The 18,495-nt window shown below is 41.7% G+C and overlaps 1 protein-coding gene across 1 annotated transcript in view; it reads right to left on the bottom strand.

Moving 5' to 3' along the window:
* The window catches only part of LOC308367659 (NACHT, LRR and PYD domains-containing protein 3-like), a gene marked incomplete at both ends in the record, with an annotated part of 50,617 nt that overhangs the window by 25,036 nt on the left and 7,086 nt on the right, over positions 1-18,495 (bottom strand). Inside the window, 2 exons of the mRNA XM_080841638.1 lie at positions 12,214-12,384; positions 13,664-15,500. Coding sequence (XP_080697764.1) covers positions 12,214-12,384; positions 13,664-15,500 — 2,008 coding nt within the window. The remainder of the gene's footprint in view (positions 1-12,213; positions 12,385-13,663; positions 15,501-18,495) is intronic.

Below are 18,495 nucleotides of genomic sequence, written 5' to 3'. Positions count from 1 at the left end.
GTTTTGCCCATAGTCACTGATCATTGTGGAGGGCACTGTGTATAGCAGTATAAATCATAATTAGGGCTACATAACTAAACCAAAAATCCATGACAATAAAGACATGTATCACACCAACCTTAATGTCTGCAGATTACAGTGGGGACTGGACAGTCCGTTACAGAGAAGCTGAATTCTAGAGTCTCCCAGGTCATTGTTACACAGGTCCAGCTCTGTCAGGGAGTTTGGTGACTGTAGAACAGAAGCCACCATTCCACAGGACTTATCTGCGAGAGTGCCTTCAGCAAGTCTGTAAAACAGCATAGCAAAAGTCAAAATCATACTCTGAAAAGAAAAAATGACATGCCATTAATAATATACATACTGTTATTTAAAGAGCTTCAACCCCTTTGTTGCCACTATGCAGTTAATTCATGTGGACACTATACCCACACACTAGAGATGTACAAAGATATCATTATCTGTTTCTTTATCTTTATCTGTTTAACCAACAACATTATCTGTCTAGTTATCTGAGACCGGGACAGTGCATGATTTATACCGGAAGTTTCATCAAATTGATACCATTCCTGCCACATAATTTATTACGAAATATGTATTCTCTCTCTCTTAACTTTTATTTTCAACAAAATTAAGTTTCATGAGCCGATGTAATATTTGTTTCTGTCCCAAGAAAGCATTCCCCGTCCTTTTTCTCTAAATGAGTAAGTTTATGATAACAGACTGTGAGAAGCTGAACATTTCCCTTCTCACTGTTTCAAACATTGCGCACTATATTACCGCGAAATGCGGGAGTAAGAGACGTGACTCCATTCATTCACGAGAGAAAAAAAGAAAACCTCAGATAAAACCAGGAATAGAGGGTTCTGTATTGATGGAGTACATACTGAAGTGCTTCAACTTTACGGTGAGGATCCTTCAGTGTAGCAGACAACAGCTTCTGTGCTGAATCTCCAGGTTTATTGTTGCAGACATCCAGTTCTTTCACACAGGAGGGGTTTAACATCAGTGTGAGAGCCAGAAAAACATAACCTTCATTTGAGATCCGACAATTAGAGAGCCTGAGAGAAAAATACACACACACACACACAAACACACACACACACACACACACACACACACACACACCACACACACACACACACACACACACACACAGAGAGATTAGTCATCCACAAAATAAACAACATTTAATCCTAACTATTTAGCCTGTAAATTGAATTGCATTGTATTGACACTAGTCTGTCTCCAGGATTCACTCAGCATTGCCTCAAAGTCCAAAAGGAATTGTACTAATATGTAGCATAATGTAGGCTACAAGCTATTTTACTGTCTTTTTCCCATCCCTTCAACTCCTCAAATGATGGATAAAAGATGCATGGGAAATTATGTATTTTAAGTTGAGATGAAATTACATCTAAAAAAATAAATAAAAAATGTGATTAAAAAAAAATGGGACACAAAGAGATACTGTTAAAATCTGCCATATTAGCAAAGTCAGTTTATCACATGGCTAACATAACAGTATAAATCATAGTTAGGGATGACAAAACTTTTCAGGAAATTCACGACAATAAAGACATATACAGTATAAGACCAACCTTAATGTCTGTAGTTGGCAGTGAGGACTAGACAGTCCGTAAGAGAGAAGTTGAATTCCAGAATCTCCCAGCTCATTGTAGCTCAGGTCCAGTTCTGTCAGGGAGTTTGGTGACTGTAGAATAGTAGCCACAATTCCACAGGACTTATCTGTGAGTGTGCATTCAGCAAGTCTGCAAAAGAGTATAACAAAATAATACTCTGAAATGAAAATGAAGCAATGCCTTTCTGAATGTAACCTGATGAATTAATATAATGAAATGGTGGAGTCAATCATTTCCAATACTTCTGATCCCTCTGGGAGAAGCACATCCTACTAAACTGTGAGCTGCCTTTTACTGTGCCAAGATGAGAGTGGTCCTGACTAAACATAAAATGCATAGTTTCCCATACACCTTTCATCCTCCATTTGAGGAGTTGAAGCTATGGGGAAAACAATGGAAACTTAAAGTGGAATGATGAACAAGGAATTAACAGGTGGAAATGTAATTATAATCTCATGTAAGGGAAAAATTAAAAGGGATACTGGTTAAATCTGCCACATTAGCGAAGTCAGATTGTCACTACACTTATATAGCAGTATAAATCATAATTAGGGCTACATAACTAATCCGAAAATGCATGACAATAAAGACATGTATAACACCAACCTTAATGTCTGCAGAATGCAGTGGGGACTGGACAGTCCGTTAGCGAGAAGCTGAATTCCAGAATCTCCAAGGTCATTGTTACATAGGTCCATCTCTGTCAGGAAGTTTGGTGACTGTAGAACAGTAACCACAAGTCCACAGGACTGACATGTGAGTGTGCATTCAGCAAGTCTGTAAAACAGTATAACAAAAGTAAAAATCTTACTCTGAAATGAAAAAATGACATTCCATTAATAATATACGTACATACTGTTAAATGAAGAGCTTCAACCCCTTTCATGCCACTATGCAGTTTATTCATGTGGACACTATACCTACACACTAGAGATTTACAAATACATCATTATCTGTATCTTTATCTGTGTAACCAACAACAGTATCTGTCTCTGTATCTGAGAACGGGACAGTGCATGATTTATACCGGAAGTTTTACAAATTGATACCATTATTGCCACATAATTTATTTTGAAATATATATTCTCACACTGTACATCTCTCTCTTAAGTTTCATGACCCGATGTAAGATTTGCTTCTGTCCCAAGAAAGCATTCCCCTTCTCTTTTTCTCTAAATGAGTAACTTTATGATAACAGACTATGTTGAGTCTAAAGGGAACCTTAAAATCTGCATTTTGTAGTGAGGGCTAAATATAACTGCAGAGAGTAGCAGCAGGTCATATCATTGTTAAACAACGCCAAAGTTACAAATGTATATTTATTCCTGGATCTCCCCTCTTCAGATAAAAAATATATTTAATTAGTGTTGTTTTCTTTTCAGTATCTGCCAACCAAACTCACTATTAAGTCTGGAGAACATAACAGCTAGCGCAATGAATGTAATTTATTCTGTAATCTCTGATGTGAATACAACTTTCTCAGTTAAACAAAATAAAAAAAGAAAACTTCAGATGTAAAACCAGGAATAGAGGGTTCTGTATTGATGGAGTACATACTGAAGTGCTTCAACTTTACGGTGAGGATCCTTCAGTGTAGCAGACAACAGCTTCTGTGCTGAACCTCCAGGATGATTGTTGCTGACATCCAGTTCTTTCACACAGGAGGGGTTTAACATCAGTGTGAGAGCCAGACAAACATAACCTTCATTTGAGATCCGACAATTAGAGAGCCTGAGAGAAAAATACACACACACACACACACACACACACACACACACACACACACACACACACACACACACACACACACACACAGAGAGACACACACACACACACACACACACACAGTTTACTTCTTTATTTGGATTCGATACATTAGTACATATCAGTCAAAATCCAAATTTGGCTAAAGGGAAGTCTTAAATTGCATTCAAAGTTCTAGTCCATATAGTGCATTACGGGTAAAGGTGACACCTGCGCTTCCAAATGAAGTGGCTACCTATTATTGCTGACGTGGAGCAGTACTTTGCAAAGTGTTTGGCCCTTTTTTTGGAGAGACCACAGATTTGTAGGCCTCGCACACACATCCTGTGCACATGACCTAAGCTGCCAAAGATCAAGGCAATGATTGTACATGTGTAGCCATAGTTGGTTAGAACAGTACTTAGGGGTTGATATTTTAGTAGTTTTGACGCATAGCAGGTGTCCATGTAGGTGTCGTAAGAGCAACCAATCTCAATGATTGTGATCGTTTTATTTTCTTCATTAATTGACACAAGGTCCGGTGTATTTGCGATGTGCTTAATGGCAGTTTTCAATTTGTTTCGCTGATCATGTGGAATGGAGAACCAGTGTGGTTTAACAGACTCGTTGGTATGCATGGTTGTGAAGGTGCTGTTCTCGCGGAACACACACACACACACACACACAGAGACACACACACACACACACACACACACACACACACACACACACACACACACACACACACACACACACACGCACGCACGCACGTACGCACGCACGTACGCACGCACGTACGCGCGCACACAAACACACACACACAAACACACACACACACACACACAGAAATTAGTCATCCAAAAAATTGCATTGTATTGACACTAGGCTGTCTCCAGGATTCACTCAGCATTGCATCAAAGCCTGTCACATCCGGGGATGATCGGCGCACCTCTAGAGGGAGACATCTCTTTTAGAACGGAATTTGTAAACGTTCACCTTTCACCTGCACCGGGCTTTGCCGGTTTTGTCGCTGGGATTTCAAATTCCTATTTAAACACTGAGTGTCCCTCTACCTTTACTCTGTCATTAGTTTCCGGGAGTACGGATTTGTGATCTTTCAGATCTTTCTCGAAGACCAACATGAGTATGATTAGAATATATCTCCTTTGTGTTGCGTTAGCACTCAACTGGCTTGGGCTAAGCTAGCCGTGTTATTGAATGACTTGTGTTTGCTTGTAATGTCATGGACGTGAACATTCCTTTCTATTATTGGACTACTTTGCCGTTGAGAACTATATCGTGTCATTGTTTGTATCCACCGTTTAGAACTTGAGAACGTGACCTGGAGTAGCTACTGTGGGGAGAACACTTCCATTTCTGCGCTGTGAGACCCACAGTAATACAGACAAGAACCCTTCCGTTTTTCTCGTGGGATTTGATGTCAATATACAGACAAGGACTAAAGTGTTTTTCTCGTGGGATTATATGTCATTATAAAACAATTGGGTTCTGTTGCGTAATTTAGCTGTTTCTGATTGGACAAGAAACGTTCCGTGCTATAGGTTATTCGTCACCATACCAACAGTTACCGGACTTTTCACAGCTAATAATAAATAATTCAAAATTCTTAAAATTCCAAACCAAGACTTTGACATTGGAACTTTTTTTGTTGCGGAGAAAGAATGTGGCTTTGTGCCTGTGGCCTCGGTGGCTACGGCGGAACACCACCCGTGGGATTATCCCTTACCTACCCCACTCCCACTCGTGCTATATTGCTTAATTATAACACGGGTAGATGAAATCAACCATTCTGAGAGTGAGTTCCGGGGTGTGCCTTAATCAGCGATATAGTAACTGTACGACCTGTTTTCATCTACCTGAGCGTTCCATATCAGTGCGCACTCAAAAAAAAAAACGAACCAAGATGGCGGCGTGTTGTGGGAATGTAGTGGGGAATGTTTCATGTGAATTAAGCCATCTACACGACTTTTTATATGTCTACATTGACTCGGTTAGTTGTTTCTGTGCTGAGTTAATAAACTTGTCTGCATTTCAACCTGCATTCTGCGCTTGTGCTTCAGACCTAGCCTGATAGCATGACAAGTCAAACCAGGGCACAGCAGAAATGCAAGATATTAGAGATGCCATCACTCAGCTGGGTGTGTTGATAAATGCTCATGGTTCTCGGCTGAGTCGTGTTGAAAAGGCAGTGCAGGAGCTGACCACCAATGTGCATGCTTTATTTGCACGGCCTCCACCGACACCATCTGCTACACAGCCGAGCCACGTGGTAGGCTCCAGCACTCAGGCTGCTCCCTCAGCTCCTCCTGCCTCTCTTGGCGGGCAGGTACGAGTGCCGGCTCTCTCCGACTAAATGCTGGAGTAGGTGGTAGGAGGTCCTCTCTTCCCCACAACCTCTCTGGGGGGCCTTACGCCTGTCGCGGCTTTGTGCTTCAGTGCACCCAGGTGTTCCTACAACAAGCACACCTCTTCTCCACAGAAATGGCAAAGGTGGTCTATATCATCTCCCGTCTCTCGGGACCAGCCTTGGAGTGGGCCACAGCGGTCTCAGAGCGGCAACTGCCTGTGGTTAATGACAGCCAGCTTTTCCTGCAGCGCTTGAGTTTAATACTTGACACCGAGCACACTCAGGATCAGGCGGCGCAACGCATCCTCATCTTCAACCAGGGCAAGTTCCGCACTGTGGCAGTCAGGAGTGGCTGGGAGGATCAAGCCCTGCGTCCTGCCTTCTACCGAGGTCTGCAGGTGTCCATGAAGGACGAACTGGTCAACCGGGGCTGGGGCCACACGCTAGACAAACTGATCAGCCTAGCGATCCAGTTGGATGCTCGCGTCGAGGAACGGCGCTTGAACGTCCAGGAACGTCCAGGAACGGCACCGACCCTGCCCGCTGCCGAGCCGGTGGAGCGCGGCCGCTTCCGCCTGAACCGTGATGAACCAACCGCTGCCTCCTCCCAAGGGGCCTGTGTATGTACTGCAGGCCCCTGGTGAGTGGAAGTGCTGAGACTCCTGGTGCCGCCAACCGCCTTTCCATCCCCATTCGCCTCTGTCACATAGGTAAGAGCTCGCCTATAGTTTGCCTTTCGGCATTGGTGGACTCCGGCGTTGTGGTGAACCTCATGAACATCACCCTGGCTAAACAACTGGGAATTCCAACCACCCCAGTGGCCATTCCACAGCCAGTCCAGGCCTTGGATGGTCACCCCCTAGGTTCTGGGCAGCTCGACCGGGTAACGGGGCCTTTAATTATGTTCGCGCAGGATGGCCACCAAGAAACCATCCACTTTTGGCTCACCATCACTCAGCATGACCCAGTGGTGCTGGGTTACCCCTGGCTAGCGGTCCACAAACCCCAGTTTGTATGGGCAACCGGTTCTCTACTCCACTGGGGCGCCACCTGCACCATGGCCGGCCATCTTCCAGCCCACACACCTGCAACCTCCTCCGTCTCCCGCATCTTCACGCCTCCCCTCAAGAACTCCCTTCTCGTCCACCTTATCTAGGGTTCGATCGGTGGCAGACCTTCTGACCGTCAATATCTTGGCTCCACCTACCAAGACTGATGTCACTCAGGTCCACACTTTCTACCACGAGTCCACGACCTAGAGGAGGTTTTTAGCAAACAAAGAGCGACCACTCTTCCCCCTCATTGACCGTGTGACTGTGCAGTCGACCTCCTGCTGGGAACCTCTCCCCCTAGAGGGTGTCTTTACCCTCTTTCAGTTCCGGAGACCCACCCAATGAACGACTACATTCAGGAGGCGCCGTGGGCTGATTCGCCCTTCTTCGTCTCCGGTGGCAGCGCCCTTCTTCTTTGTCAGCAAGAAAGACGGTGGTCTGAGACCATGTATAGACTATAGGGGCCTCAACAATATCACACGAAAACATTTATACCCATTGCCCCTCATGTCGACCGCCTTCAAACGCCTCCAGGGGGCGAATATGTTCACGAAGTTGGATCTTAGGAACGCCTACCATCTCGTGCACATTCGACCCAGGGATGAGTGGAAGACCGCCTTTATAACACCCAGGGGTCACTATAAATATCTGGTAATGCCGTTTGGACTATCAAACAGCCCGGGGGTCTTTCAGGCCCTTATTAACGACGTCTTACAGGAGTTCCTGGAGATCTTCGTGTTCGTATACTTAGACGACATCCTGATTTTCTCCAAGTCTCTTAAAGATCATGTAGGCCACGTTCGAGCAGTCCTAGAAGCTCTATTACACAACAATCTGTTATGCAAAGTGGAGAAGTGTGAATTTCACTCCTCTTCCACTATCTTTCTAGGGTTTGTCGTCGGGTCTCAGGGTCTCTCCATGGACTCCGATAAGGTCCAGGTCATCCAGGACAGTAACCTACCACAGTCAAGAAGGTCCAGAGTTTCCTGGGGTTCGCCAACTTTTACCGTCGATTGAAATAAAGATAAAGATAAAGGTGACTAATCAGGCTTTCCAACGATATACAATACAATGCCAATTGGTATTATTAAAGGGGAGAGATAATTGACTGTTGTGTGAATCGACGGTTTATTGGAAATGACAGCACTCTGGCAGCCCCCATCATTCACTGCTCCAGGGGGGTCCTCGTCGGCTGGTGTGGACTGAGGCCGCTCAGGAGACGTTCGAGGTCCTCGATCGGTCCTTCTTTTCCAGAGCCATCTCCCCGGCAGAGCGGAATTATGACGTGGGCAACCGGGAACTTCTGGCCATCAAGTTGGCAGTTGAGGAGTGGAGGCACTGGTTAGAGGGGGCACTCTTCCTAATTTACAATAAAAACCTGGAATTTATCCGGCAGTCGAAGCGACTCAACCCCCGGCAGGCTCGCTGGGCTCTGTTCTTTAGTAACTTCAATTATGTGGTTACTTACCGTCCAGGCTCCAAGAATGGGAAAGCTGATGCCCTGTCACGACTCCACACGTCTGAGACAGAGCCAACGGCTCAGGAACCCATCATCCCTCCCTCAAGGATCGTGGCTTCGGTACGATGCCTCTTGGAGGAAGAGGTTCGTCAAGAACAAGTAGCGACCCCGGCTCCGATGGAATCTCCTCAGGGCCTGCTGTTTGTGCCCGCGTCTTGTCGCACAAAAGACTTAGAATGGGCACACTCGCCCCCTCGACGTCCTGCAATGGTCTCTCTGAACGTTCTAAAAACGTACATTTGTATGGTTCCCTTGACAACTCTAGGACATTTTGCACGATGTTCCAAGACTGTCCCGAGGACGTTGCGGTGACAATTGGGAAACGTTTTCTATAGGTCCTGGGGACATTCTGCAGGACGTTGCAAGAACATCCCTAGGACATTGCTGTGACATCTGGAAAACGTGTTTCTATAGGTCCTGGGGACGTGCTGCAGGAAGTTGCAAGAACGTCCTGAGGGCATTGTGGTGACTTCTGGGAAACGTGTTTAGACGTCCTGGGGACGTTATTTAAGGACGCACCGCGGACGTAGCTGGCACGGTGGGGGTAACCACCGTTTTTGCTGAGCTAAATGAAAAAAAGAAAATACGGAGCCGTCATTTTGCTTACAGGGCGCAAACACACACAAGTTCAAGTTTATTTATATGGGCCATTCTACCGAATTGGTGCAAAGTCAGGTCGGAAATATTTTGAATTTTTTTATGTTTTATTCCCAAAACTTTGTCTGTATGTATATTGTTCCATATCTAAAGTACACATATCTAGTAAAAGAACAGTCAATTTTTATATTGTATTTTCAGAATGTGTTGGAATGTTTTTCCTCTTCCAAAAATTGTCACTACCGAAACATCACATTTACTATAGTAAAAAAGTATTATCATTGACCTGTTCAGATTGTGTTTCCTTCCCTTCTCTGAAGAGTATTTTTACAAATATTTCTTGAAGGTTTTCATAATGAAATTCATAAAAATGAAATTTTAACCAAATTTTCAAGTTCAATTTATACAATTCATCAAAATCTAAGTGCAATATTTCTTTGTAAAATGCAAAATACTGATCATATTGATTCCAGAGTTGTTGATTGATGAAATTGAACCAACAGTAATCCAATCAGTATCATAACATTTTAGTTGATTACTTAATATACTTAATTTTTTACAAAACATCCAGTGTTTCGGTAGTGCTGCACTGTTTCGGTAGTGACATCCAGTGTTTCGGTAGTGACTGCACTGTTGGATGGATGTTCATTTCTCCCCCAAAATCATCCAAAAGGTGCTCTGGGCCGCCCTTTAGTCAACACAACACATTTATTTAAAAATGATGGGATCAAACTACTTACCATTTCATTTTGTCACTACCGAAATCATCTGGTCACTACCATATGTTTCGGTAGTGACTGTTTCGGTAGTGACAATTCTAGCTAACTTTAAGCATAAATAAAGAATTCTAGCAAGCACACGGCTTGCAAACACATCTTTGAAGAGGTGAACACACATACAAACATAAGATTTTCCATGAAACCCCAAAAGGTTTACTTAATTGAAGAAAACATGCGTTTCGGTAGTGACAATTCTTAAGGTTACACGTCGATTTTCAGACTTTGGAACACATTTATATAAAAACTATGGGATTTAGCTACTTACCATTCAACCATGAGGGACAGAGATGCAGTGTCAATGCATGGTCAAAAATGCAGAGTCGTGGCTAAAACACAAGCTCAGCCAATGGACTAAAACTGTTGTGTTTCGGTAGTGACATGAAAACTAGGGACATGATTTTTTGAGTAAAGAAAATTGATTTAAAAATTAAACCCACAATAAATCTAAATATTCCAAGTTCTGTTTCAACCCAATCATAAAGATCTTTGAAATTAAATCATTGAAAAAAATCAAAAAAAATTGAAAAGTGTTATTTAAAGGCATTGAAATTTAGATGTCAGGGTTGGGGACAGCTACTTCCCAATAGAAAGTACCCTATAAATGATGATTTTGTATATATTTAGCTTATCACTATCTCATGTAATGCATTGGGTTTATATAGACCATAACATGTTCTAATTAAATATCTATGCCTAAATACCTAAATGTTTTGTAAATAGTTTTTATTGTTGAGGGACTGCATATTACACGAATTCGGTAGAATGGCCCATATAGCACATTTCATATGATATACATAGACACACACACAGACACACACGCACTTACAAACTTGATTGCAAGGCATGGGAATTGAACCGCCAACCTTCCTATTACTAAACCACTTCTCTACCTACTGTACTACCACTGTCTGATTATTATTTTGTCACGTTAACACGTTTATCACAGTGTGAGACAGCCAACATAGTCATTTTTTCCGAGGGTTTGAGGAAAAGCATATTGCAGCATTCTCAGTACCTACGCCTTGAGGGTTTTCCGTAATTAATCCTTTTTTAATTAACATCCATGGCATGTCACGGACGTGCGGGCAGGGAGGCAGAATAACTAGCCAAACTAAAAATGAAATATGCAATAAACAATGCATACATAGTAAGGTCTATCAAGTCTCTTGCTTTAACATTGAGCTTTCCACAGGCATTCAAAGATGCTGCAACAGAACGTAGAGCTCACCGGTCAAATTGTCTGATTGGAATTTCTTGAAAATCCCGTCTCGAAAACACAATCTGGATTTGATAACAATCCTAATATGTAGGCCTATAAAGCAAACGTGCACTGCCCTTATTATGTTTTAAAAGAACAGGCTAATCTGCCGTTAGAAAGTTAATTAACAACACGCATATGCTGCATTTTAAATAAAGTGCAAACCCTCGGATACAAACAAGGCGCAAACTGAGTGAGAAGGATCCAACATGGCCAAGCAGACTAGCCTTAAAAGCTTTTTTTCAGAGGCCAAAGACAACTGATGAGGGTAATCTGTCTGACGAGGATGAACCTGTAATACCTGCAGAGTTGTGTCTGAACGTGTTTCATTTCATTTTACTGTCTATGCCGTGTGTGAGTGCGCCGATGTTGCGTAGGAGCCCAGAGCGTTATTTCAGACAGAGATTTGGAAAAATTATAGCTTGCACTTGCAGCATATTGAAGAGTCCGACGCACCCAGGAGCTACTCCGGAGACGGTTCTGGTGGCTAAAGATTGGCCAGGATGTGGCGGAGTATGTGGCAGCCTGCACCGTCTGCATGGCTTCTAAACCAGACAACCGCAGACCAGCAGGACTCCTACAACCCCTCCCGATTCCACGGCGCCCTTGGACTCACATTTCCCTGGACTTCATCACAGGGCTTCCACTGTCACAAGAGAATACAATAGTTGTGGTCATAGACCGCTTCTCTAAGGCTGCTCGGTTCATCGCCTTTACCAAGCTTCCCACTGCTAAGCAAACAGCAGAAGTTCTGGTAAGGGTAATCGTGCGATATCACGGACCCCCTGAAGATCTGGTAAGCGACCGGGGCCCTCAGTTCGTGGCCTGTTTCTGGAAGGCCTTTTGGGGTCATCTGGGAGCCTCAGTTAGCCTAATTCCGGGTTACCACCCGCAGTCAAATGGGCAGACGGAGCGGATGAACCAGGCCCTAGAGATCTACCTCCAGTGCTACACATCCAGAAATCCCACCAAGTGGAGCCAGAATCTTCTGTGAGCCGAGATTTCCCACAATCAGCAGTGGAGCGTAGTCACAGGGACCTCTCCCTTTGAAATCATGTGGGGCTACCCTCCACACTTGTTTCCGAGCTCTCTGGAGAAGGGGGATGTTCCCACAGCACGCAGCTCGGTGGTCCACCTCCGCACCCGTACTTTACATTTCTCAACAAATTTGCTAATGTAACAGTATAAATTATAGTTAAGGGCAACATAACTAATCAGAAAATGCATGCCAATAAAGACATGTATAACACCAACCTTAATGTCTGTAGTTTGCAGTGAGGACTTGAGAGTCCGTTAGAGAGAAGCTGAATTCCAGAATCTCCCAGGTCATTGTAGCTCAGGTCCAGTTCTGTCAGGGAGTTTGGTGACTGTAGAACAGTAGCCACAAGTCCACAGGACTTATATGTGAGTGTGCATTCAGCAAGTCTGCAAAATCGCATAACAAAATATTACTCTTAAATAAAAACCTTTCTTAAGGTGACCTGAATAATTAATATTGTGAAAGGGTGGAGGCAATCATTTTCAATACCTCTGCTCACTCTAGGAGAATCACATTCTACTAAATGGTGAGCTGCCTTTTGCTGTGCCAAGATGAGAGTGGTCCTGACTAAACTTAAAATGCATAATTTTCCATAAATCTATCATCCTCCATTTGAGGAGTTGGAGGGATGAAAGACAAAATATTACTTTGAAATTACAAATAGGTAATGCTGTTGACAAAGTGTACAAAGAAATAAAGGGAAGGGGTGGAAGCAACTACAATTTCCAGTTGAAGTGCTGTTGGGTTTTCCCTTAGAATTCTAAATGCACTTCTACATTTGACATGACAGTAATGGCATACTAATACACAAATGGGGTCAACCCCTATCATACCAGTACACAGTTCATCTGCACACTATACACACTAGAGGTGTACAGAGACGCCATTATCTGTATACTGTATCTGTTCAACCAAAAAAATTATCTGTGTCTGAATCTCTATTCAGATAGAAGATCGGGACAGGTTGTGGTTTATTACCGGCAGTCACATTAAATCCAACAAACCAATGTTGTAAGATCTATTCGAATACTCCCTTGTCAAAAAATTGTTGAGTCTTCTAAACATCTAATTGATTTCATATTGGCAAGTATGAAGAATATTTCCTTGTATGAACTGTCTGACACTTATTATGTTTCCTACCGTGATAATTATCATGGTATAACACCATTCATCACATAGACACATTTCACCAGATACTTACACCTACATACTTTTTACAGTAGGTCTCACTGGACATAACGAGATTAGTAGATCAATCCAAGTTATCCACATCAGTCTAGACATTTAACAAATCTATATGTGAAAACCATCATCAGGGGGCAGATTTAACCGGCCCTTAAAATTTAAACTGTAGGTGACAATGTAATAATGACAATGTAAAAGTTTAATTTTATTCCAAGCTATCAACCAAAGTGCTGCAGTGAAAATGTAATATTAATCTCCTATCTCATGACTCTGACACAATTATGCATCTGCTGGTATATTTAGATGTTTCATACTGTACATCAGCAGTAGATAGCAGTGACATCAAAACTATGAATCAGTCATGCAGAGAACTGATGAACATAATCTTACCAACACAAGTTCACTTTTTTGTCAAGAATAACAATATAAAAATAAGTTGTTTACATATAAGAAGTTTATCCGTATCCATTAGAAACTCACCGTCCCTTTCTGCAGCATCTCAGAGCAGGGAGCAATCTCCTGCGTCCCTCATCTGATGTGTTGTATTTCTTCAGGTCAAACTCATCCAGCACCTCCTCAGACATCAGTAGCATGTGGGCCAGTGCTGAACAGTGAGCAGGAGACAATTCCTGTTTGATGTTCTTTGGTGACTCCAGATATTTTTGTATTTCTTTGTGCATGGAATGATTTTGCATTTCAAATAAGCAATGGAAAAGATTGATGCATCGTTCAGGAGAGAGATCTTCCCTGTTGAGCTTCTTGATGTATTGACATATTCCCTTGATGCTTTTTGAGCTACTGAACCCATGGTTCAGTAGACCTTTCAAAAGTTTCTGATTGCTCTCCAGAGAAATGCCCATAAGGAAGCGAAGGAAAAGATCCAGGTGTCCATTACTACTCTTCAAAGCCTCATCTACTGCACTCTTAAGTAACACACATAGATGGTCGTTAGATTGTAAGCCCAGCATTGATTGAAGAGATGATAAAACAGATGGACTGGGTTCATGTTCTTCACTGAGGAGGGATTTCAAGGCCTTGAGGTTGTCAGTCACATAAGAGTGAAACACAAAAACAGCTGCCAGAAACTCTTGGATGCTCAGATGCACAAAGCAGTAGACCTTCCTCTGGTGAAACACAGATTCTTCCTTGAAGATTTCAGTGCACATGCCAGAGTACACTGAGGCTTCACTGACATCAATGCCACACCTCCTCAGATCTTCCTTGTAAAACGTCAGATTGCCATTCTCTAGATTCTTGAAAGCCAGTTCTCCAAGCTTCAGTAACATTTCTTTCTGAGATTTTAGAAGTTTCTCTTCATCTGTCTCAGTTCCACTCTGATACTTTTGATCCTTCCTTCTGGTCTGGATGAGTAGGAAGTGTATGAACATCTCAGTCAGAGTTTTTGGAATGTCTTTAGTCTTGTCCAGCATCTGCTGAAGTACAGTTGCTGCAATCCAACAAAAGACTGGAATGTGGCACATGATGTGGAGACTCTTTGATGCTTTTATGTGTGAGATGATTCTGCCAGCCTGACTCTCATCACTGATTCTCTTCCTGAAGTACTCTTCCTTCTGTGGGTCATTGAACCCTCTTACTTCTGTCACCTGATCAATGCACTGAGGAGGTATTTGACTGGCTGCTGCTGGTCGTGAGGTTATCCAGATGTGCGCAGAGTGGAGCAGACTTCCTTGAATGAGGCTTGTCATCAGAACATCCACTGAAGATGTTTGTTTTAAATCAGATATCATGTTCTGTTGGAAATTCAGAGGTAATCGACTCTCATCCAAACCATCAAAGATGAACACAACCTGACAGTCTTTGTATTCTTCACCATCCTTCAGCTCCTTCAGTTCAGGATGGAAGTCAAGCAGAAGCTTGTGGAGACTATACTGATTATCCTTGATCATATTCAGCTCACGGAAAGGAAGGGGAAACATAAAGTCAACATTCTGATTGGCTACCCCATCTATCCAATCAAGAATGAACTTCTGCACTGAGACTGTTTTTCCAATGCCTGCAACACCTTTGGTCATCACAGTTCTGATGTTCTTCTCCTGTCCAGGTAAGGGCTTGAAGATGTCATTGCAGTTGATTGGTGTGTCTTCTGTGGTTTGTGCTCTGGATGCTGACTCTACCTGCCAAACCTCATGTTGCTTATTCACCCCTTCACTCTCTCCCTCTGTGATGTAGAGCTCTGTGTAGATCTTATTGAGGAGTGTCTCATCTCCTGGTTTGATGATACCTTCAGATATGTTCTCGAACCTCCTCTTCAGACTGTCTTTATGCTTCTCTTTAACTCTCCTCAGAATTTCATCAGCTGTTTATCATGGACAAAAATAAACGAAGAAACATATTAGTATCATGTGTTTGATTAATCACAATATTTTCATTTGTGATTGCTTTCGCCAAATTATCATTGACATTCCAGACACAAATATCAATTTTCTTTTCACTACTGTTGCTCTGTAAAATTTGAATGTTCTGATCTGCCTAAGAGCTACAGTCTGAAACCTGTCTGATGATCCAATCGAGGATGGGGAATTTTTCTCCTACAAAGAGCCATGTGAGAAATTAGGGGTCCTATATGACTACACTTACTTTCTCAGTTTTATTAAAAATAAGGGACATTCCAGGACTAGTAGAAAATACATAAAACTAGAACAAATCCAAATATCAGTATTAGTGTTTTGTGTATTTAAATTTTTTTTTAAACATTACTTATTTAGAGTATGAAGAAAATATATATATATCATATCATACTACGGTTTAATAATGCAGGAATATTTTGGTCAAACATGACCAAACACTATTCAAACCCTTTGATGTTGCAATGAAATGTAATGTTTGTGTATAAAAGCACATACATGTGTTCTTCATTATCAGTGCTAGTCCATGTGTAAAAACAACAATGAAAATAATAATAACTCATATATATTTACTTAATGTTTTTTTTTTTTGTCTCCTTTAAGAAAAATCTCTTTCACTATTTTTGATGGCTCTGTCAGTTGAAAAGGCTCCTGACCCCTGTCTTATACTCTACCCAAGTAATACTTTCTATGAAGCCTGCATCTATACATTCCTATGAGGGTATTAATAATCTATCTATAAATCCAGGAATCTCTGTGTGTCTGTCTGTCAGTCTGTCTAGGGCGTATCTCCCTGACGGTAGTTACGCTAGTTATGAGATTTCACATGTAGCTTACGCATGTCATGAACCTGTGCATCCTTGATTTTGAAGATTTTTGAATTCATAGTTCGCGAGATATTTGTATTTTACCGTTTCCCGTAGGCACTAATGGGTTATCGTTTCCCGTAGCACCGAAATGACGTCACAAATTACGCCACAAACAATATTAGCGATATTAAAAATATCCTGCCTTCACTCAAAGTTCAGAATAGCGTTGGATACGATGAGGAGGTCCGCATTCAAATTCTTCTTGGTGAACAGATACAGACTTTTGCTCAGGTAATCTTAAAACAGTGATTGATTTTATCTATTCGTTTATATAAGCTTCTTTATATTAAGTTTCAAAGTAATCTCTAGAGTTGTACAGTCATCTAACAGACAGGGAATAGTAATCCACGCGTAATCCAAACACAAACGATAAAATAGAAATATCTCGCGAACTATGAATTTAGAGAGAGAGTTGTATAGAGTAAAATTAATGCGTTTTGCATATGCCATGAATAAGTGCTGTAATCACAGTTACATTTCAACCATGCTTATGAAATGAGTTTGCCAAGTTGTAAGTCAAATAAGTGCAGAAATCTACTGTAAAAATACGCTATACTAATAAACAATATGAATATTTTATTTAGCCTCGGAGGCTTTCAGATTGTCCATTGCTTTCCCATCTGTTGCTATGGAGTCCACGAAAACTAGCGCAAATCTCGCTGTAAGTTATGTTGGGCCCACGTCGTCATGTTATCCTCCCAGTCCTGCACTGAATTCGGGTGGGGGATAGTACCGCCATCTCCAGTCAGAGTATTTAAACTGTGTTCCCAAAGTAAGGACATAATTAGATTACGATCTGTCTGAGAATGGGCTGTCAAAGCTAGCATAATCGAAGTCATACAGTAACCTACAGTACAGTAGGCTACATACATTCAATAAAATGAACCTACATTTGAGTCCAACTGCATGACCATTCTTACCCTACACTTACCCTTACAATAAAGAAGTGATCCTATTTCAACCATAACTTCATTTTAAATAATTTCTTTCTTTATGACATTTAGTTTATAGTTTAGACAGCAAATTGACATCTATTTTCAACTGCATCCACTACATAATCTCAAACTTTATTTGTTGGTATATCTCCAAAAAGGCTAACATTAAAACATTTCTTAATGAAAAGGAAACATGCATCACAATAATACTTCAGTGTAACCTGTACCTGTGGAGTGCAAATATGTCTTGCTTTTTACACTACCCAACAGCTACACCTATGTCTGCTAACACTACAGAATGCATGATTCCTACGGGCACTGCACTAGTGTCTTATAAAGCACTCATAATGTCTTATAAAACACTCATTATATCTATTTTTATGTCTTCACAATGACTCATAACCACCTTCATTATAATTTATGGCAGTTTATTATAAATGGTTATAATTTAATACAGACTAATGCATTATAAATATACCACTAGACAGTTTTTGTCTCCTTACTGCCTTTTGTTTCCACCTTAGAAGACCCTTGACACGGTTACCCTTTGACAATAATGCATTATAAATATGTGATAATTAAAAAGTGTTACCGCTACTCCTTCATCAGATCTCATAAAAGTATAAACATCAGGAAACCCTCACCTAGTTTGCTCCTTCTGTCTGGTGTGTGTTCAGTGTCCAGGTGTCTGCTGCTTTCTACCATGTCTGTGTGTTCATCCAGAAGAGGCTGTAGAGGAGGTTGAGTTCTGTATATATAGAGAGGGATACATAGACAGTGAATTGTTTCATAATATGTCCGTTTTTTTTAATTATTGTGACCTACCCCTGAAGAACTGTAGACTTTCTTTTGAATAGCTATCTAAATGGCCTACCTTAGGTACATACAGATTAAGATGAGCTGGGACAACAAGACAAGAGTAGCAATCAGCTGACTCAATGTGAGTATAGACATGGCAGGTGTTGATGTGACAGCAGAGAAAAAGAGGAATCTCCTGTGGCGAGGAGAAGTAAGGTATTGGCATTGGGGCACAAACAGTTCTACACTAGCCTGAGTCTTATAAGGTTAACCTCCTTGCACTTTGATAGGTTTACATTTACATTTAGTCATTTAGCAGACGCTTTTGTCTAAAGCAACGTACA

This window comes from Sprattus sprattus (assembly GCF_963457725.1).
Source record: "Sprattus sprattus genome assembly, chromosome: 1".
In the NCBI taxonomy this organism is placed as follows: domain Eukaryota; kingdom Metazoa; phylum Chordata; class Actinopteri; order Clupeiformes; family Clupeidae; genus Sprattus; species Sprattus sprattus.
This window is presented reverse-complemented; position numbering and strand designations above follow the sequence as displayed.